This window comes from Phlebotomus papatasi, chromosome 1 (assembly GCF_024763615.1).
Source record: "Phlebotomus papatasi isolate M1 chromosome 1, Ppap_2.1, whole genome shotgun sequence".
Classification (NCBI taxonomy): Eukaryota; Metazoa; Arthropoda; class Insecta; order Diptera; family Psychodidae; genus Phlebotomus; species Phlebotomus papatasi.
The window spans coordinates 90,436,226-90,458,454 of record NC_077222.1 but is presented as its reverse complement, the minus strand read 5'-3'; the positions used below and the strand labels follow the sequence as shown (position 1 = coordinate 90,458,454).

General features: G+C 32.7%; 1 protein-coding gene across 6 annotated transcripts in view; it reads right to left on the bottom strand.

Moving 5' to 3' along the window:
• Positions 1-22,229, bottom strand: part of LOC129809663 (5-hydroxytryptamine receptor-like) — a 161,613-nt gene that overhangs the window by 31,783 nt on the left and 107,601 nt on the right. For 4 of the 6 annotated variants that reach the window (XM_055859684.1, XM_055859680.1, XM_055859683.1 and 1 more), the window contains 2 exons: positions 12,265-12,863; positions 5,404-7,551 (listed from right to left, as the gene is read on the bottom strand). In XM_055859684.1, the coding sequence (XP_055715659.1) occupies positions 7,482-7,551; positions 12,265-12,863 (669 nt within the window). In that variant the 3' untranslated portion in view covers positions 5,404-7,481. Of the gene's footprint in view, positions 1-5,403; positions 7,552-10,624; positions 12,864-22,229 lie in introns of those variants that run through there. The other 2 variants (XM_055859681.1, XM_055859685.1) reach the window with 2 other exon arrangements.

Below are 22,229 nucleotides of genomic sequence, written 5' to 3'. Positions count from 1 at the left end.
AGGAATGAGAAAAAGTTGAAAAAAAAGTGTTTTGAGGTGAATAACAAGAGCAAAATAAATGATGTGGATTTGAGATTTTCAAAATGTTTTTAATACACATCTCATAAATCGTGATTTTTTTGATAAATGGATGGGAAAGTTTTTTTTTTGCTTCCTTTTCATGGGACCACTTTATCATTTTTCATTGCTAAACTTTAAACATTCAACGGATATGCCTGAAAATTTGTCAATGAAAAATGGGAGTAAAAATATTTTTTTAACAGCACACGTGAAAGTTTATCTTTCCCTTGGAAAAAAGAGATCTCAATATTTAAATTTATATGGTTTACCTCAGAGATACTTTATCATTAATATTTTTTCGTTTCTAGAGAGCAATAACAATGAGAGTAGGTACAGACTTGTTAAATTGTATAAAGTTTCTTGGCATGAATCTCAATTGGTAGAGTTACATGACTCCTGTCTGCAACTTGTACAAAATATCATTGTGCACTGTTCAAAGTCTCTTAATTAATTTACATTCATTGGAGAGACAACTTGAACACTTATTAGATTTCTCCCCATTCTCCTCAAACAAAATTCACTTTAGCAACTTTTATTCAATATGTCTAAGTTCTCAAATGGCGAGAAAAATGCACAATTTATCCTCCTTTCTTGTGCTTTTTCTTTTCACACCAACAAACTTTTACATACAAGAAAAGTTTCTTCCCAAACAAAAGAGACCTGTTCTATTTACAGGAATTTCATCTTTGACTTTTAGTTTGTGAGATTTATTGAGTCATAAATTGTGTGAAAATTGTCCTTATGAAGTCGTCTCATGTTTCCATCCAACCACCAATAATTGAGATTTGATGCTATTTGAGCAACATGCCTGGAGCTACAGAAACTCTTTTGAGGATAGATGGCTTAAGAGGATGCTTCTCTATAGGAAGTTAAGATGCCAAGTAAAATTGGCAAAGAGTCAGAAAGTTTTCTTTAAATTCACTCTCTTGGGGTACTTTCAAATATCTCAAGAAAATCTTTTGCAATTTTCACTAATATTTTTCTATACGATTTGACTTGTAGAAAATAGAGCAGAAACTCAATTTCCTTACCTTGTCAAAACATTAAAAAAAAGAAAATAATTTCATTTTGCATAATTTAAATAGGGGACTGCCTATAATTTGGGATGGTATGCAATTTTGGACACTTTGAGGGTAATTTCGGACATCACAAATAAATTGATTAAAATCATGGAATTTTCTTCCAATATTTAATGAGTAATGCATTCTATCTCAACATTTAGTCTTTTTATTAGAAGATATGAACACTAAATACGTTGAATTTTGAATATGATTTAAATTAAAATTCCTTTGTTTAACACTAAACCTACCAAAACCCGGTTAAATTGAACGGTTTCAAATTAACACATACTTAAACGGTACAATGTCGCTATCAAACTTTATAAATTTCTTAAAATATGCATGTAATATATTTTTCAGTATTTAAATTTTAATTTTTTGCTCTTTTCCGAAACAAATTTGTTGAGTATCCTACCATACCGCGGTTTGTCATTTTACCGAAAAACGACCAAAAACGTACGGTAGGTTAAGTCTTAAACTTATTTGTGCGCAGTTTCTTATCTTACAAGAAATATGACAGAAATTTTGTTTACATCAGTCTTTAATAGCTGTGGTGAAGTACTAATAAATTTTCTTCGATATTTAGCTGAGATTCGACGTTGAATTCGAAAATTCGATGTTGAAAATTTCGAAAACTAGACGATGCTTTTAGTTTAAATTTGAGTAAATTGTATCTGAGATTGAAACCTTTCTAACGGTGGCACACATCCGTCTCAGCTCCACCTCAATGTACCCCGACCCTTAACCTCTAATATTTCTTAATCGATTTCAATGAACTTTTTTACTGCTCGAACTCAAAGAGAGAGCAGTTATACACATAATGTTCTTTTTTTCAACTTGCCATATTTTAACCGATTTGGTTAAATTTGAATTTTTTTAAAAAGATCTGGATTTTTCTTATCAATTCTTTCTAATTGGTAAAGGAATCGTAATTGATTTCTTGATTGATTTATTTTTCTCGATTATCTTGTATCTTGTATCTTTTGTGACAAATTTACCCCACTACTGAGATGATGCTTGGTATTTTGGACATGTGTCTTTTTCCTCGAAAATTTCCAAATTTTTAGTTTCTGTGGTTGTTAGGGTGTAAAAATCCCTGCAAAAACAAAGAATCATCATCTCAACGAACGAGATGTAGTGTAAAAAGCCTTAAAAGAGTTCCGGAAAGGCAAGAGATTACGTGAATCCGCGCGTACTTGGAGTGCCGAAGTCAACTCTCTTTAATGAATTAATGAAAAGTTTCCGAGCTCCTTGGAACATTCTACAGCTCCTTCTTAAAAACAAAAAGAGAACTTGGTAATTTTGGTTCTTGAAATGGACAACAATGGGCATCGTATTGAGGCAAATCTGTTGTCCAAAATTACAAACAAGGTGTCCGAAATTGCAATCAAATTCATCTCTACATAATTATACCTTTTTAAGAGTAGTAAAGTTAATTTTACAAAAAAAACAAGGATGATGAACTGCTTGTCAAGATCCCAAACAACACTTCCAAAAAGAAAGTAATAAAAACTTCAATTTGTTTTGAAAATATTACACTTCAAACTTAGAACATTGCTGCTTATATGCACTCTGTCCGAAATTATGAGCACTTCCCTTATCCATTAAGAATTAGAGAGACAGTGGGGACGAAGATTATTTTTTATTCAAATACAATACATAAAAGTCGAAGAATTATAGACGGAGACACAGTCGAATCCAAGAAAAAAGAATATTATCATAAACTCTCATTAATATTTTCCATTTAATTTTCCGACAATCCTCAAAGAACATTTCTCAAAAGGCAAATGCATTTCTTCAATTTCTCATTAGACTGCAGATTTCACTAAAGAAAATCATCATGGTAAAATAATTTGAATTTTTGAGGATAATTAGTAAACTTTTCTCACACTTTCCTAATTAAATGCTGTAACGCTAGAGCTTTTGCAAGCCATAGAGCCAGACATAAAATTATTCTAATTTCACACTCATTTTGGAGTTGGGACAAAAACGTTTTATAACTGGAGGGTAAATTTAATTGACTAAATATTACAGAGCTGTTACAAATGTGAATCAAAACGTTTTCTAAATTAAAAATAACTCAGAAAAATTGTTTGTTTCTTTCATAAATTTCAAACTAAAAACATAACTACGAAGTAAAAATTTCTGAAAATCAAGGCGATTTTACTTTGTTAAAAATATTAAAATTACTGAAAAATAGCCCTAGACATGGTCAAACAAAATTCAAGCATCTTTTTCGTTACTTTATTGGCAAAAAGCACACATTTTCTTTAATTAAACTCAAATATCTTTCTGGTATTTTAAGTTTAAGTTTGACGTTTGTTCTGCAATATAATTAGCAAAAAATTAAATGGAAACCTTTCTGCACTATCAGTACAATTTTCACTTCACAATTTTCATCTCGAGAGAGGCTACGGAATGGCTTCATTTTTACGGAAAAAATATTTTCATAGCGACATGAATAAAATAAATTTCCGAGAATTCACTCAGACTGGCAGCTTTTTCCTTCATCTAACAGCAATGCTTTCTTGAGTTTTTTGTACGAAATCTGGCCAAATAATACACGAAAATTATTCTAAACTTTTTTTTAAGAAAGAGTTGGATTTTTTCCACTTGGCACAAGTTTAGAAATATTTTTTTTCTTCTAAATTTGTATAATAAACTGAAATGCTAAGCAAAAAGCATGAAAATGAAATTCTTATAGTTTGAAATAAATTATAGAAAGAATGAGAATATCAAAATTGGCAAGAAAAATTTTAAATTTTTGCTCAAAAGTCGCCAGATTGTGTAATTTCGTGCTCAAAGATAGCAAGATCGCGCGAAATTTTGATTAAAAATCGCCAAAATTGCACGAATTCTTTCTCAAAAAAACACCAGATTGGGCGAATTCTTGCTCAAAGTTTACCAGATCAAACAAATTTCTGCTCAAAGATTGCCATATCGCGTAAATTCTTGCAAAAAAAATCGCTAGACTGAGCAAATTCTTGCTCAAATCTCACCAGATCGAGCAAAATTTTACTAGTTTATGGACATTTTGCTGAAAGATTGTCCGATCGCGAGAAATTTTGCATCAATTTGATTACACGATCCGCGTAATTCTGTACAGATTACCAGACCCTGCGATTTATTTTAACAAAGCTTATTACACACATTGTGTGAATTCTAGCTAAAAATCACCAGATCTTGCAAATTTTTGGTTAAAGATTGCCAGATTGAGCAAATACTTGCTCAAAGATTGCCAGATTGAGGGAATTCTTGCTCAAAAATCGAGAGATTGTACAAATTCTTGCTGAAAGATTGGTAGATTCTCCGAATTCTTGCTCAAATATTGTAAGATTGGGCATATTCTTGCTAAAATATTGCCAGATATCGCGAATTTTTGGTTAAACGCTGCCAGATCGAGCAAATTTTTGCTCAAATGTTGCCAGATCGAATTAATTCTTGCTCAAATATTGCAAGATTGTGCAAATTCTTGCTGAAAGATTGCCAGATCGCGAGAAAACTGCCTAGGATATTCTGTACAAAAATTTCCTTTTAAATAAAGTATGTTACATATATCGCTGGAATTTTTGCTCAAAGATCGTCAGATCTTCCAAATACTTGCTTAAAGATTTACAAATCACGCCAATTTTTGGTTAAAGATTTCCAAATCGAACGAATTCTTGCTCAAAAATTACCAGATGGAGTAAATTCTGTCGTACTTATCTGTCAAGGATTGAGAGATAAGTACGATTTTATTTAACCAGTTGCCAGATCGAGCAAATTTTTGCTCAAAATTAGGCAGCTTGAGCAAATGCTTGATCAAAAATTGGTATACTGAGAAAATGCTTACCCAAAAAATGCTAGATCGAGCAAATACTTGCTCAAAGACTGACAAATCGCGAGATTTTTATAAAATAAAGATTGTCAGATCGCTTAGATTCTTCTTCAAAACTCGCCAGTTTGAGTAAATTTTTACTCAAATTGCCACATTGAGCAAATTGTTGCTATAAAATCGCCAGATTAAGCAAAATGTTGCTAAAAATTCCTCATATAGAGTAAATTCTTGCTCAAAAATCACCGGATCGAGGAAATTTTTGATCAAATATTACCAGATTGAGCAAATTTTTGCTCAGAGAATGCCAGTTTGCGCGAATTTTTGTCCAAGGTTGCCAAATTGTACGAATTTTTGGTGAAAGATTTCCATATCGTGCTGATTTTTGCTCAAAAAGCGCCACATCGCGCTATTATTTGCTCAAAGTTCATCAAATTAGGTTAGTATTTGATCAGAGAATTTCGCTTTTCCTTTTTTTCATTGTCTTTTTAAATTCTTCAATGAAAGAGTATACCACTAAGGTCACAGATCGTTCAAAATCTTATACAAAAAGCGCCAGATCGTGTGATTTTTGCCAAAAAAAATTGTATTTATGGCATTATCGAAATTTCAAAGTTCATATCCTCAAAATCCTTGAGAAAAAGGTTAGAAATGGTAGATCATAAAATTGAGGTTATGTTATAAAATATAGTATATAAAAGCTTATTTTACCTTTCGAATTGTGAGAATTAGAACCACTTTATAAATTCTTGAAGAGTAATAAATTTGTGATTAAAATTGTGAAGCAAAAGAGCCTATAACCAATTCCAGAGCTTTGAATTAAAAAAAAATAGGTTACGTTGCATCTAACAAAACGTCGTATAAAAACATAGCCTTTTGACTATGTGTTACGTAACGTAAAAACTTTCCAAGTATCTCCACTCATTCTTTCGCAAATGTAGAGAGTTTCATTTGTAGAGCATTCAATAATTTTCCTTGGAAAATATTCAAATTGAAAAATCCTTTTATTCCTTTCAGCCACTCAAAGTATTCCAGTGTAAAAAATGACATTTCCTAGCACATCACTCTACTACTCATCACTTTACTCCCTTGTTGAGAACATTTATTCACAGTTTTTTTTATGTCTACATCAGAAATGAGTGCAAAGCATTTGAGAAAATTGCTAGGAGTATATAATCCGGAAAATATGTATTTTTTGTTGGTGAAAGGTCTCGGAATTTCTGTTTTTTTGTAGAAAAAAAAACTCACGCACAACAACAAAAAAAGTTTCTCCCCAACTCTTCATTCCATTAAACTTGATCCTCTTTTCACCCATTTATTCTTCTTTTCATAAATCTATCCTGCGATTCCTCTCGTGAATTTTCCTCCCCCTTTTTTTGTCCCTATGCTTTTTCTTCTTAAGGATAAAATTTGTCCTATATTTATATATATTTCTTTTTCCGTATCATATAAATATTAATGATTGTACTTCACATAATTTTTTGTTTGTCTGAAGACAAAAAAAGGACTTTTTCTCTCTCTTTCTCTTCGAGTAGGGGAAGGTTTTCAAGCTTCGTACACAGATATTGTAGCTTTGAACACTTCATATTCTTGATGTATTTTTTTTAATGAATCTAACCTAATGGCAATATATTTTCTTGAAATAGATCAGATTCATTAGAGGAGCATGGGAAAAATATAAAGTGTTCGAAGCCACACCGTGTGCGAAGCCTGACAGCCCTCCTCTTTGTCTTAGTTTTTCTCCCTAAAAAAAGAATAAGAAAATATAGCAAATATAGCGAAAATGGGGGTAAAAATGAAAATTGAAGATAATCTCTTCAAAGGATAAATACTCTCACTTTTCTTCTTATGCAGAGAAATGCCGTCGCGCCAAAAGGAGACAGTAGAGGAATTTAGGTTAACATAAAAATCTCTTTTCGTTTGCTTATCCTTCCAAGTACCTTTGCGTCATTATCTACCCCAGACGAGATACTTAACTAAGAAAAAAGAGACCAAGGAGAAAGAGAGAAAGAGAAAGGCCTAAGAGAAAATCTATGTTGAAGAGATGGAAAATTCTCATGGGAAAACACCCGCATCTTAATTTTTCACTAATTTACGTCATTTTCACCTTGTCTAGTAAACACATCGTCTCTTCTTCGCAAAATGCAAATTCAACATTTTAATTTTCTAACAATAAATTTCTCTTCGCACTGTCTCATTTAAATTCATTCTATAAATAAATTTTCTTCTCTTTTTCTCCTTTTTTTTATACCTTTCATCAAACATAATAAGAAACAGATGAAAATTTATAATAAATGTTCTATACTTTCATTGGAAGATTGGTTTTCAAAAGTCGACTCTCTCACGCATCCCCGGTATTATTTATTATATATATCTTCTTTTTTTGCCTAAAATATTAAATAAATCTCCTTTTTTCATTTCTCATATCTTCTCATTTTTTTCGGTATATTTTGAGCTTTTCTGGATCTTTTTTTTCCTTGTTTATGCGTATGTCTTCGTGCCAATATCTTTTGATGGATGACTTTCTCAATAACTCATGAGTGTTTATTTCAAGCTAAAACTCTGTTGTAATTTTTTTTTTGTACATGTAGTCCTATGTATCGTTCCCGCCGCGCCCCCCTGAGGCATGTAAATAAATTTCAACATATGCTTCTATTTTATTCTGACTTCTATTAATACCATCCAGTATATCAATTACTTGAATAATTTCCTATTGAGAAGATTATTTGGCTGTGTTTGTATGTACAAATCAATTAATTAACTCCTTTTTTTCTCATATCCTCCTATTCACACATTATTTTCCCTAATTTCACCATATTGCTCCTTCTTTTCTTCTAACATCCCCCGCAATTGTTTGTATTTTTACCCAGGATTGCACGATCCATTAATATTCTTGCCAATTTTCTATTGATTACTCTTTCTACAAATTCATTGACTTTTGCAGAGAGTTTTCGCGTAATCGCAACAGTTCATGGACACTATTTTGCTCTTGAAAGAAAAACTTTTGTAACAATATTTAATAAAAGTTTATCAAATGGAAGCAAAGTTTGAACAATCTCCATCATTACTAACATTTTCTTGCAGCAAATGACTCTGCGCTGTCTAAAAAGTTAACATCTTAAGTGGCTTCATGGATAAAAGGTTATTTTGAAATGTGAGGTTATGTTGAACTTAACCAAAAAGTTAAATCACAATATAATTGTAAAAGTGGCGAAAGTTCTTAAAATGGGGGCATAACGTTCCATAGAGGAACTTAGGTCTTCCCATAAGGGGAGTTCGGGACATCCATTGTAATTCATCATTACACAGGGATGGAGTTATCAGTCCCCATACCCCATGGAGTCAAGTGGATGAGGCTCACCGAACTCCATTCGAACAGGTTCATTGCCAAAAAAAATCCTGGGGGGAAATTCTGTAATACGGGCTTCAGACCTAAGGCTTAGCCTTACTGCTTAACTTCTCTAGAAACTTATCAGCCGAAAATTTTTAGAAAATTTTGACTTAGAAATGGACTATTAAGGGGAATTAATCTATTTGAATCAATAGAACAAATTAAATTGATTGCTATTTTAGATTTTGAAACCTTCGGAAACTAGGCTAAACCTCTAGTCTGAAGACGGTATAACTCTGTGATGTGATCATCTGTCAAAATTGGTGAACGCTTCGTTGAAGTGATAGCAAAAGAGATTCTGTAACTTGCGATAGCTTCACGTTTGAGGTTATGTGTTTCACTTGTCAATTTTTCGATGAAGTTGATGTTATCATTCGGTAAAGCTACTGAAAAATTTAATTTAATTCACTTAATTTATTCTTTCCATACTCTTTCCATATCTTTCCAATATTCCAAAAAAAAATCTTTCCATATTCAGCCTTAAAACCAACACTACATCCTTTATAACACTCAATTCTAGTGTTTGTCATACTTATTTAGTTGAAATATTAATGAAAATATGAAATTTACTGAAAATTTCAAAACACTTCCCCCTCGCTTCACACAAAGTTACAGAATAACTTTTCTAGCAGTCGTTTTCTAGTTTTCTAGCAGATCCTTTCACAAGTGAATCGTTCATTAGTGAAGGCGTTCACAGAGTTATAGAATTCCTACTCTGGTGACCTAAAGGGATTCGAACCCGGGACACTTGCATCATAGAGCAGGTGGTCTACCACTTGACCCATTGAAAGCTCTAGAACGAAAGTTCTTGCATCTCTCTGCAAAATTCACTTCTATCCCAATTTGAGCAACTTTAGATTTTAGTAAGCCTGAACTAAAGAGACTGAAGCGGAAAACTTGATAGATTCCCTTAAGATATCTTCTAAGTCAACATTGAAGCTTTCCCTGAGAAAAGTAGATTTAAAGCTTTTCCAAAGTTCTTCAAAACAAAAGCTATTTTTAAGTTTTCAATTCCAAATTGAATGATTTTGCGTTTTTGGGAACGCTTATAAGATTCAACAAAAGACCCTTTAAAATGCAATAAAGACATTTTGCTTCGGTAAAGATGCCTTGGAAAGTATTTTTAGTATTGTTAGTATTTTTTAATTATTCTTTGTGTTATCCTTTTTTTTTCAATCACGAGGGATGGTAGAATGGACACTGAACTATTATAGCGTATCAGTTAAGCTTCTGCAGGAAGCTTGGCAGAAGCGAAAAGGGAGGTGAAGTTTAGTTATTCAGCTGAATTGTCAGTTTACAAAGCTATATTCATTCCTATTCTCACCTATGGTCATGAGATTTGGGTAATGACCGAAAAAGTAAGATCGCGAGTACAAGCTGCCGAGATGAATCAGCGAATGAATGAAGAATAATTCCTCAAAAAAGCTATGAAAGCCATTGTAAAGAGACGTAGACCTCGAGGCAGACCTAGAACAAGGTGACTGAGTCAAATTCAGCAAAATATACTGCAAAATATAGTTTTACCTAAAATTAACTTAACAAATTAGAGGTTATGTTGCAATCTTGAGACATATCGAGATTTCACAGGTAAAAGAAAAAAATGTAATTATTTATAAAGTAAATGTAGAGAGAGGTAGGGTCATATTGAGATTGGGGCTACAATGAAAACAAAATTTTTCACATACAGTATCCGCTGTCTAATCCGGATCGGCGTAATCCGGACGAGTTCTCAACGGTTACATATGAAATAAGTTTGAGGTTATGTATGCATGTCTGTTCACCAATGAAAATGAATTATCTTGTGAAGTTTTTGTTTAATAAATGAAGTATAATAGCATAGAATTCTCTAATTAGGTATTTTTATTCTTCTTTAAAACTTTCATTCTAATTCTACAAAAAAACTTCTATTTTATTTTCGAGACGTTGAACAAATTCAAAAAATCCATCCGGATTACGAAGCGGGCACTGTATGTCTCACATAAGCTGAGTTAACGTAATGCAATTTAGCCCTACAAAATAATGGTTGAACTAATTTAAGTTATGATAAGGCCCAGCTTCTTTTAGAAAAACGCGAAAAATAGCATTATCTATGTAGCCCTACCTCCATTAAGGCTCTGGTGTTGCAATCGCCGTGGAAATTTCTAATATTTCGTTCTGACATAACCTCACTTTTCAATATAATCTCTTGGAAAAATAAGAGAACAAGGCTTGGTTTTTTTTTTTAAATTTGTTTTATAAAAATTAGAAAGAACCAATAAGAATTTTGACAATATATTTAATAATTATAAAAAGAAAATTTAGTTTTATTTTTTTTTTCAATGTTGAAATTGTTAGAGCTGCCAAAAGCATGGTCATACTAAAGGTATGTGCAGTGTGGAAATTGCTTGCCGCAAGTGCGACTGCGAGAGACATTATAATCTCATTTAATTTCAAATGACAATTAATGAGCTAATTAAAAACATTTATACTGGATTTTTCAATTATCTTATGATGCGTCCGCTCTAAATCGGAACCAGCAATTTAATTTATGTGATGACTATGGTTATTTACTTAAATTTGTGGTTGATTTTGCAAATTTTCAATTTTAATTTATTGTGTAATGCTCAATTATATGTGAATTGAATTCATTTACTAAACAATTTCAATGACAAAATTTAATGATGTATCACGTGCATATTACACTGAGAAAAAAGGGGGTGCGATTAACTTTTTTCCTGATAACTTTAACACTTTTTAGGTGTAAAAATATATCAACATTTTTTAATGTTAATTTTACACCTTTTTAAAGGTAAAATTAACATGAAAAAGGGTAATTTTAACTCTTAATTCACCTAAAAAGCATATTATTTACACCGATTTCGGATCAGTACTGCAGGGTAAAATAAACATTTCCGGAATGTTATTTTAACCTTTTCGGATTTCTCTCAGTGTAGATGCCACAAAGCGATTAATAAAGATGGTCTTTTTCATTGTAATTTATTACATTTTTGATAAAAGTTTTTAAAGTTTTGTAAAATCGTATGACAGTGTAAAAATCACATAGAAGGGACTTTTTTTTCCAAACTTGTAACAAACATCGTAATAAATATTTCCTTTTAGATAAGATTATCAAAACTAAAGGACCAATCAAACCAATTTAACTTTGCAAATGTTCTTTGTAGCAGATAGAAATGCAATAATTTAACTTTTATTACTTTCTCTTGATGATGCTTTTCCAAGTTAAATATCAAGCCTTTATAGATTAATCGAGTAAAATTAAATTACATCTGCCAAACCATCAAAATCATTCAATTTAATCACTTGATAGGTATGCTTTGACCAATAGGTTCAACTGTTTGAGTTGTCCAAAGCACAGTCACATTGAAGGCATTTGCAGTGTGGAAATTGCTTGTGGCAAATGTGTTTATGAAAGACATTTTGCAACATAAAGTGGTCTAATCGCATGGCAACACCAACAAAACGTCCTGAGGTCATTTTCAGAAATTTACAAAATGGAATGTCAAGATTAAATCTCCTCTAAATACCGAAGCATCTCAAAAGCTCTATTAAAGCTTTTCGGGTGTAATGCTTCACAAAGAAAAAATATTTTTTTTTATTAAGATACCTTTGCAATATTATGCCCCTGAACTGTGAGTTGTTGTTGAAGAAAAGAAGGATGATGGTGCGTTGGGAAAGATGCTGAAAATGCGTGTCAATTTCTTCAGCTACAGACTGTTTCTTTTATCATATCAGTTGGTTTCTTTGAGGAGAAAACCACATTGAAGAAATAGGATTTGATTATGGCAAAAACAGAAGGGATTCGATTAAATTCGTTGAAGATTGGTGAATTGTCTATCTGCCCACTCATCAATTAACCACGGGGATTTGTGGGTGTCAATGGTTTTTTGTGGATAATAAAAGTAAGAAAAAAAGGGGAAGCACAATGAAGATTAGCTATTTACCGTCTCAGTCCCATGTGTCGAGTCCTCAACCGATGACTCTTGCGCCTGCACAGGAGTCTCTTGAAGGCCTGTCGGAATTCTGGAGAGAAGATGGTATAGATGATGGGATTGAGGGTTGAATTGAAGTATCCCAGCCACAGGAAGATGCTCATGACGATGGGTGAAATGTCACAGGAGGCACAGACTGGAATGAGGACGGCAAGGATGAAAAACGGAAGCCAGCAACAGACAAAGGCGCCTGTGATGATGGCCAGTGTTTTAGCAGCCTTTCGTTCCCTCTTCGAGTCTGTGGAATTGTGATGCTTTCGCCGTGTTATTGTTGTCCTGACCGATGTAGCTGCTGATGTTGTTGGATAAGCCACAGACAAATCCACCGTTGTCGATTCAGGCTCCACCTGATTTTTCTCCTTCTCCACGCCATTGTTGCACGTCTTTTCCGGACTCGTATTGGTTGACGAAACATTTGTAAAAGCCGTCGTCGTCTCACTGATTGTCGGCAATGGACGCCCAATCACTGTGACAACCGCAGCTGCCACACCAGCACTTCCTCCAGCAGCCGTTGCAATCATTCCACACGGCTGAGCCTGGGCTCCACTCACCTAGAAAGACAAACAATACCCCAACCCATCTACAATCAGAATCAACATCCTTTTTCTTCTCACAAAATTCTACCCTCAACTTCCAGCACATTCTTCCGTCTTGCAGGAATTTCTTCAACCCCTTTTTCTTTCTCTTGGACTTCTTCACCAAAACATCCCATCTCTCTCATTCCCGCGCTTATTTTTTTTTTACTAGCTTTCGACTTCCCGATAAAAGGATTTTCCGTCAAGGTGTGTGCCCTATTTTATTTGCCAATCTTCGAGCCAGAAGAGAGATAGAGAGAGAGAGAGAGAGAGTTGAAAAAGAAATCCATTTGGGTGGATTTTTTTTACAGAAGGTTCTCATGGATTTAAAGGTTTGTCAATCGGATACATCCGATTTTGTAAATGCTTTTGAAGGAATATTTCAGGTTTTTCTTGCATTGTTTTATTTTACAGAGGAGTGGAATTTCGTAGAACAACCTTTTGATAGGCTTCGGATTTGAGGCTTTGCCCTAGACTAGACACACTCATGACTTAAGCTAATTAACAGCTTAGTTAGCAGGAAACTGATTGGAACTTAATCAAATCATTATTTTGATTATAACAATGTTAAGTCGTATCTCGACTTAACCCTTTAACGACGAGACACTTTTCACGGACCGAAAATCAACAATGAAAAATTAAGCGATAAACAAAATCAATGAAACGTTTTATATCTGATTTTGGAAAATCCAAAAGAGTCTGATTCGATGCATTTTTTAACTCTAAGACCGATAGGGACAAAAATAGCCTAAAAGTTTAACCCTCTAACGGTGTTTTCTTTAATATGCGAAGAAAAGTTCTAAAACAATATTTTCTAGGATAATTATAATCCAATAAAGTCGAAAAAACCATCCATTCTTCATTATCTTTTTTAGTTTACGCGCTAGGTGAGAAAATATAAAAATTTTTTGAAACTCTTTTCGCTTCTAAAATTCACATTTTTAGTTTTTTTTAAAATTTTTTAAATAAAATATACAAAGTAGAATGACACATCTTTCAGTGAAAAATAAATTTATTTTAGTCAGATAACTTTAAATCGGTATTTTTATGGAAATTGGAAATGAGTTTTTTTGCACAAATATTTTCTGTTGCTTTTTCTCTGACCTGTCACACAAAACTGGGGATAGTAACAAAACGAAGAGTCAAAATGAGTCCAAACTTTCAAGAGATGTTTATAAGACTTACCGAGGACACTATAGCACTTTTAAATAAATAAAACCTTTATTGTCGCTGTAAATGTGATTTTTGTGAAGACAGCCTGGAGGCGGTCTTACCCGTTAGAGAGTTAAGTAATTTTTCTGACTATACCAATGAATAATAATTTTCAAACTAATGAAAAATATTATGTATGAGTATTGTAGTTTCTTTATCCAAAATGGTTTTGTTAAAACAAAATGTAAGTATAAAAAATAATTAAAATAATTTTTCGATACTATATAGCAAATACCTGGAGATTTTGAGAAATTATCCTAGATTCATTCAACCTTTTACTTTGCAATTAGGTACAAACTTAAGAAAAAATAACTTTAGGTAGTCAGGAAAAAGTATTTTCTTTATGGGACACCGGTGTTCCAATCGTCCTTAAAGAGTTAAATCGGAAATGTGTCTAGACTAGGGCAGAAGCTTCAAATTTGAAGCCTTTTATTCTTCCAATTTTGAAAATCAATTTAAAGTGTTTGGGTAAGTGTGCCAAATTTCGGCATAATTGCATGCAAGCGCTAATGTCTCAAGTTTGAAATGTTATATTTTTAATACGAATTCATTTTTTTTTATTACTGTTTAAGGAGTGTTGCTTGGAAACTTGTACACAGTTCATCGCCTTTATTTTCTCTAGAATAATTTCTAATACTTTTTAAAATGAATAAAAATGTAGATATAGAATTGGTGGCCTATTTCGGACACATTCATTCTCATAGTTCCTTGCCCTTCGGGAATTCTTCCAATATCTTTTTCACGTCATCTCGTTTATCCAAGCGACAATTTTTGCTATTTTTTGCATTGTATAATCTCTATTGTATGCAAAAACTAAATATCATGGAAATTCGAAGACTAAAAAAGTGGCCGGAATTGCAATCTGGCCGAAATTTGGTACACTTACCCTTGTTATTTAGGATTTTGAGACCTTCAGGAAATAGGCTATACCTTTAGTCTGAAACCCTTATTACTTAAATGTGACCTAACTAATTTTATTACGATTTTTTATTGCATTCGTGGATTTTAAAAAAGTCAGTAGGTAAGTTGTTAAATTGATTAAAAAATAAATAAAAATTGTTGTGATGGTGAAACTGAGAATCTAACCTAAAATTCTGACTAAGAACTACATTTAAACTCTAAATGCAATTTTAAAAATTAATTTGGTATTTTGAGAAAGCTTTCATTCTGTTTAATTCCACATAAACAAACTTAACTAAGTAAATTTTTCGTAAAGAGATACTGTATTTAAGCTAGGTTGGGTTAGGTTAAGATGGAATATATTTATAAATTTATTTCTGGCTTATAAGTATTAAAAAAAAATATTTCGAATTGTTACAAATGGAGATTAAAGTGGAATACGTTTAATTGTTTTCAAGCTTGACACAACCTAACCATTTGGCTTATCAAAATTTCGTTCGACATTTCAACCTATACCTTACATAAAATTACGGGTTTCTTTTACACATCCCAGGCTTTCGTTGTCCTGAGTAGAGATGGTGAGATTTCAGAAATTTCACAGCAGTCGCCACCTACTTTAGGCGGAAATTCATTAAATTTCTTGAAATTTACCAACTCTAGGTATTTTAAGATATTTTAAGGTTTTTGAAGAGGTAATTTTAAGATAAAAACTTAAGAAAAAAGAAAATCTTAAGCCCTAACTTGTAGAGTCTAACCTCAAAAATTTAGGACATAATTAATAAAAAAAGATTTCTGTTTACGTCCAAATTATAACTGAAATATTTCCACGAAAATTAATTTCGTTTTAACATTTAATTAGTTTAATTAGTTCAGTAAAAACTGAAATATGAAAGCCAACAAATATTCATATTTCTGTGTAATTTTGCAGGTTACAATATAAACCTGATGATAAACCTGATTTTTATCAGAATTTGAAATTTATAACACTCTGAATTTCACAAATTTAATGCTCAGAAAGCTTTTGTACTTGGTAAGGTAAAATTATCACATTTGCAATCGATCAAATATAGGGGAAAGTGGAATTACATTTAAATACTATTTTTTCGCATATTTCAAAAGGAATCTGGATCTGACCATAATTTAATTTAGATTCACAATTGCTTTGTGCTCACAGAAAAATTTTGACCCTAAATTGAAGAATATATAAGATCCTGCGAACTTAAATTGGACGTGAATCTCCGAGGCGTTTAAGTTTAGAAGCTCTGAGCGAAAGAAATGGGCTAGAATCCCTAGCTCTTTCAAGTTAAGAGATCGGAAACTTGAGTTCAGTATTAGCTGGAAAATGAAAAATGTCTACAGTTTTGCAAATTGCAACTAAAAGATAGCAATGTGCCTCAGATCTGCGGAACACTCGAAAATCTGTTGGGAATTGGGAACTGATCATTTCGATTAAGAAATTAATTTAGTAGTAAAAATCATGGGAAAAGCCAGTAATCGTTCGAGATTTTCCATTTCGACACTTTTTCTGTTTAACGGTCAACAACTTCAATCTCGACTTAGAAGTTGTTAACCGTTTAGCAAAACTGAGATGGTTCGATCGCATTTGCTGTAATATTTATTATACCGTATGCCAGAAGAAAGAATGGTTAGGACAGTATATAAACGAAATGAAGGGGACGAGAAGAAGGAGAGCGTCCCCAAATAAGGTAGAAGAGCCTAGTGAACTATCTCTTTAACAACCGAGTGTGCTACAACGCTGGTAGATACTGGCACTAGATCGTATGGAATGGCGAGGTGTTGTGCAGAAGGCCTTGTTTCTAAAAGTAATGCCCTAGTCAGACTTATACCGGCTTCAAACCTCTGCTTTAGCCTAATTCCGAAGGTCTAAAAATTAAAAATACCAATTAGTTTTATTGGTTTTTTGAAAATTTAAAGGTTATTTGCGCATGATATTAATTTTTCAACCTTTATTTTCCAAAAATCCTTGACTAAAAATATATTAGGGAAGTTGAACCATGCAGCTAAGCCTCAGGTCTAAAGCCCGCATTCCAGTTTAAGCTCAATAACGGCTTAATGGGAACCTGATGGAAATGTAGCCTAATCATTATTTTGATTATTATAATTAAGTTAAGCCGTCTCTCGACATAAGTTATAGGGGTGTCCTGCATATAAGTGACCATTTATTTAAGTTAGGTTATCAACCGATTTAAACTAATTCTTAGATAACCTAAAAATTTTACAGAAAATTGTGTAGAAGTGCTATTTTTTTTAAAATAAAAAGTAGTTATTTATCAGCTCACTTTTTTCTGAAGTTATGTATAAAATTATAAACAGTTCAAATGACAATAATAATAATTTAGTTAATCTCTCCAATTTTTTTCGTACCACGCGGCTATCGTTGACTTAACATTGATGTGCATGCATATTCCGAAGTGAAACGACCCAAGCTTTTTCATCATAGGTCGTTTTTTTTTAATAAAGTTTTATGGTACAATAATTGGTGGAGAAATCGCTTCACAAATTACCTCAAAACCACCAAAACAATAGAACTTAATTTTCGATAAAAATTCAATCGGTTCATTACCGATTCCATATTGATTTTTTTGGAATGTTAAGATTATTTAAATAAAGTAGGGTAAAGTGATACAAGTTGGACATAGTGCTACAAGTTGGACAATTCGCCAGTACAAGTTGGACAGGGATTTTTTCTTGATAAATACAGTAGAATTTTTTTTAAGCACAAGGAACCAAATTATAAAACTAAAGCATTAAAAATATACAAATAAAAATGAAGTACCAAATTTATCAAGAAGAAAAGCCCTGTCCAACTTGTACCATGGTCCAAATTGTACCACTTTATCCTACAGATCGTCAATTTTGCAATGCACACTTACTGTACTTCTGTATTTTCTGTGTTAGAAGTAACATTTTCCATCTGAAATTAATATGTTGTGATCTTGTAGAGTATTAATGTAAAACAACTTTAGAGAATTAGTCAGTTGATTTTGAAAGAAGCCAAGCATGTTTTTCTCTCTTTCAAGAAATTTGTTTTCATTCTGTAAAGAAATTTATTTTCAAGTATCCCATTTTCCAATTACCGGCTCTTCAAATTATAGCCGCACATATTGTCGAGTGCGAATGGAAATAAAATTCCAGCATAGGGATTTTCCAGGAAGGAAATTTACTGTCTATTATTGAGTCTCAGTGACTTCTGGATGGGGTTGTATATTTTCATTGAAAGGTATAGCTGCTAAAGTAACATTTTACGGCTAAAATGTGCCTAGAATTTCATTCCTGCCATCGGCAATATTTTAGCCATTTTGATCCGACGAATAAACAAAAAGAGCTAGAGTTTAGCCTTTAGGTGAGAAATCCTGGAACAGTGAAAATTATACGGTCGTAAGAGTTTCTCATGCGGAAGAGCACTGAGTCTCTCCTTTCACATCAGCCAATTCCTAAACCTCCCCGTGATCAGGGTTTTCCCAGACGAAGGGTGAGGGTGAGATGTAAATAGGGATGATGAGAAAAAGTATCACGTACGCATAATATGCCCCTCAATATAGTCCCGATGAGATGGTGTATTGGGTTTCAACTAAAAAAGGGGCAAATCAGTTGAATTTGAACTGAAAAGTGGCATTAAGTGCGATTGTTTGAGGTGCAAGAAGCACGGTTGCATTGCTGTGAGATACAGTGAGGAAATTGCTTGCGGCAGACGTGCTTGCGGTAAGCCATCTTGTGACATAAAGTGCATTTCTGAGTGGATTGATCCTCCCCCAAAATCCAAATAGAAGGTATGGGAGCGAATGTGAGTGGAAGATATCATGAGAAATGAGATGCGTGTGTGTTTTTGGGCTGAGAATGGGATTTGCCAGGGAGTTGTTTGTTTTCTCAAGCCACCGTGGCAATTCCATCAGAGTGGCATCCCCAAAGACACTCCGGCACTCTTCCAATGGTGATGTGTCTCTTGCAAATATTTCAACACTGACTTCTTGAGATGTGTTATTTCCACCTCCTGGGCATCACCAAAACTATGAAGGATACATCCCATTCTCCTCGTTATTGTTTTCCTTCTTGGTTTGCACAGGACGCAAAAACATCATCATTTATGCTACAGCTATTATTGCGAATAGGACCACTTCTGTATTCAAGTCGGCTCAACTTGCCAGCAATCCATCGGTTCTGCCACTTTAGCCAAAATTCCACCCACAAACCCATCCTCCCCACAGACACCAAAAAACCTCTTCAAACTAAACCCCTTTTTTTCCTTGCATTCCAAACACATAACACTCCATTCAAATGTATTTATGATGCTGCTCGATGGAAATATTGGATTCTATGTTAATTTTAGAAAGTGATCCCCTCATCTTTCCTGTGCCCCAAAAATATTCCCTTGCAACCATTTTCTTTACTTTCGTCCTACACAAAAGACAAAACCTTAGAAGAGAATGAAAAAAACTCTCTCTCTTAATTTAATTCAATTTCTTGGAAAATTGAATTTCATTCACTTTCTCTCACAATTCCTTTCTACAGGAATTTTCCTCTATTTCCCCTCTAAAATGTTAATTTGAAATTTGTGTCCCAAAACGACAAAGTGATTTTCTCATCAATTGTGATTTTTTTTTTAATCAATAGCGGGCTATTTTCATACTTAATGAATGAAGATTTACAGGACTAGCTGTACCAGGTGTCCAAAGTCGGAAGGATAAAGCCATGATCACATTAACGGTCACCTAATTATCGGCAGTGTCAAACATATCAAAGTTTTTCCTTAAAATGTGTCATAATTCACATTTATTCGAAATTATTAGGCTTAATCCTTACTTATCAAATAGACTCAGGCTGATCCTCGAGAATATTTAGCCTGTAAGCCTGAATAATTAGCCTGATCCTAATGCCATAGACACATTTAAAATCATAGTTGACAATAAAAAATAAATAAAATAAAATAAAATAGACGAAATTGTCGAATTGTCAAATTCAATGAAGTTAGAATAGAAATGGTTGAGGTTATGAATCCATTCAGATCGTCGTATTGGATTGATATTAACTTGAATTTTGTCAATGTATAAGGCAAATCCAAAACGATCCCACGCATTTAATTGAATTGCATTTGACTTGTCCCATTTGTGCCAAAAAAATCGGAGCCACGAAAACGTATTCTGAGCAATGTTTAACGTTCAATCTAACCTCATTTGACGGTTTTGGTGGTAAAGCGACAGATACAAATTATTTTTGTGGTTTTTACAGCTTCTTTAAAAGAAATACAGTGCCCGCTCTCTAATTCGGATCGGCGTAATCCGGACGAGTTCCCGACGACGGTTACACATAAAATAATTTTGAGGTTGTGTATCCATGCCTCTTCAGAAATGAAAATGAATTTTCTTGTGAAGTTTTTGTTTAATATATGAAATATAATAGCATAGAATTCACTAATTATGTCTTTTTATTCTTCTTTAAAACTTTTATTACTAATTCTACAACAAAAATCTTCTATTATATTTTCGAGACGTTGAACAAATTCAAAAAATCCATCAGGATTATGAAACGGACATCTGTCATATTGTCTCCCAATCATCCGGATTACAAATTGGGCACTGTAAGAGCTAAAAAGACTAGAAAGAAAAGAGCGAGGACACAACCTAAGGTTTTTTTTTCAAATAATACAAGAAATAAAATAATTTAGATAACAGTCTATGAAAGTGGAATCAGTCAGAAAGCATTAAGTGGAAATAATTTAGCTGAAATTATTCACTGAGTTACTAGAATTTAAACAAAAATTGCTTTTAGAAATTTAGAATAATATTTCAATTGTTCCTAACCTCACAAAAGTCATCCCGCTATAAATCTAAATCAATCTCCACATTACGATATAAACTTATAAGATTAAATTCGGTTTTTCATTGTTCATTGTTCATTGTTTTTCATTGTTTTGCATTAAAGGACTATGAAAGCCTTTCCCGATATACATCATAAAACAGTTTTGTATTTGGTCATATACAGTAGACTCTCTCAAATTCGGGCATATGGGAGCGAAATGTCAGCCGAATTAGACAGAAATTCGGGCGACAAACTTTTTGAAATGCAACGATTTTTTATTCATGTGCATATAGATATTGAGAGTTTACACACTCATATATAACGTGAATTGCATGAAGATTAAAATTAAGATTATTGAATTGCATGAAAATCCCTCAATAATGCAAAATCACATCAAAATTAAGAGAAACCATGCCAAATTTGAGCATATTTGATTCATTTGATAATCATAATCAAACTTGAAAAATGACAACAAGCTTTTTTCAAATATAACCGCTGCCCGAATTAAAAAGTAGCCCGATCTTAAAAGAGCCGAATTTACGAGAGTCTACTCGTATTGTTATATTGCTGAATAAGGTTAGGTTGAAAAACAGTTTTAGGTTATCTTGCGAAAAACCTTAAAAACTGACATATTTATGGAAAAATTAGATTTTTTTAAAATCTAACTCACAATTCAGAAAGAATACAAGTCTTGTCAATTTCGAGTAACTTTGTAGTGATTTTTTTGTTTAATTTTGTATGAAATCGGTTTTGCAAGGATTTTTGAGTTATTGTAAAAAAATTGTATTGCAATAATCTTAGTCCCTTTGTGGTTATGTCACAAATAGCCTTTATTTCTGGAATGAGAAATTCCAATTCAATAAATCTTTAATATTTAAAATAAGTTCTAACAGAACCATTGTTTTTGTTGAAAACTTTGAAACAAAAACAAGAGAATCCGATCTACTAATTTATTTCGTGCATTGAATAGTAGGTACTTTGAAAAGGAAACTATTCAATTCATTCGTTTATTCGAGAGGTTATTTTGAAAATTGTGGTTATGTTTTGCATAACCTCAAACACTTTTTTTCTATAAAAACACATTAGTTCACTTATCAGCTCAAATAACGAGCTACAAAAATCCATTACAGCAGATAAATTTTCTAAGATAAATTTGTTCTAAATTCTAGGTTAAACATGACACAATCTCATTTTCCAAATAACCTCGTTGCCAAAAAAACGAAAAAAAAATAAGAAGACTAATTTAAAGTTCTCTGTTTCTAGCGATGGCATCTAGCACAAGTTTGATTTATTTAGGATAAAGAAGTATATTACATTAAAGCTCTCTTTTGAGTTCAAAAATAATCAAAATCAGACAGTTCTTGTACCCATTTTACTTTTCTTGTAAATTATTACTTAAAAACTGTCTTCGGG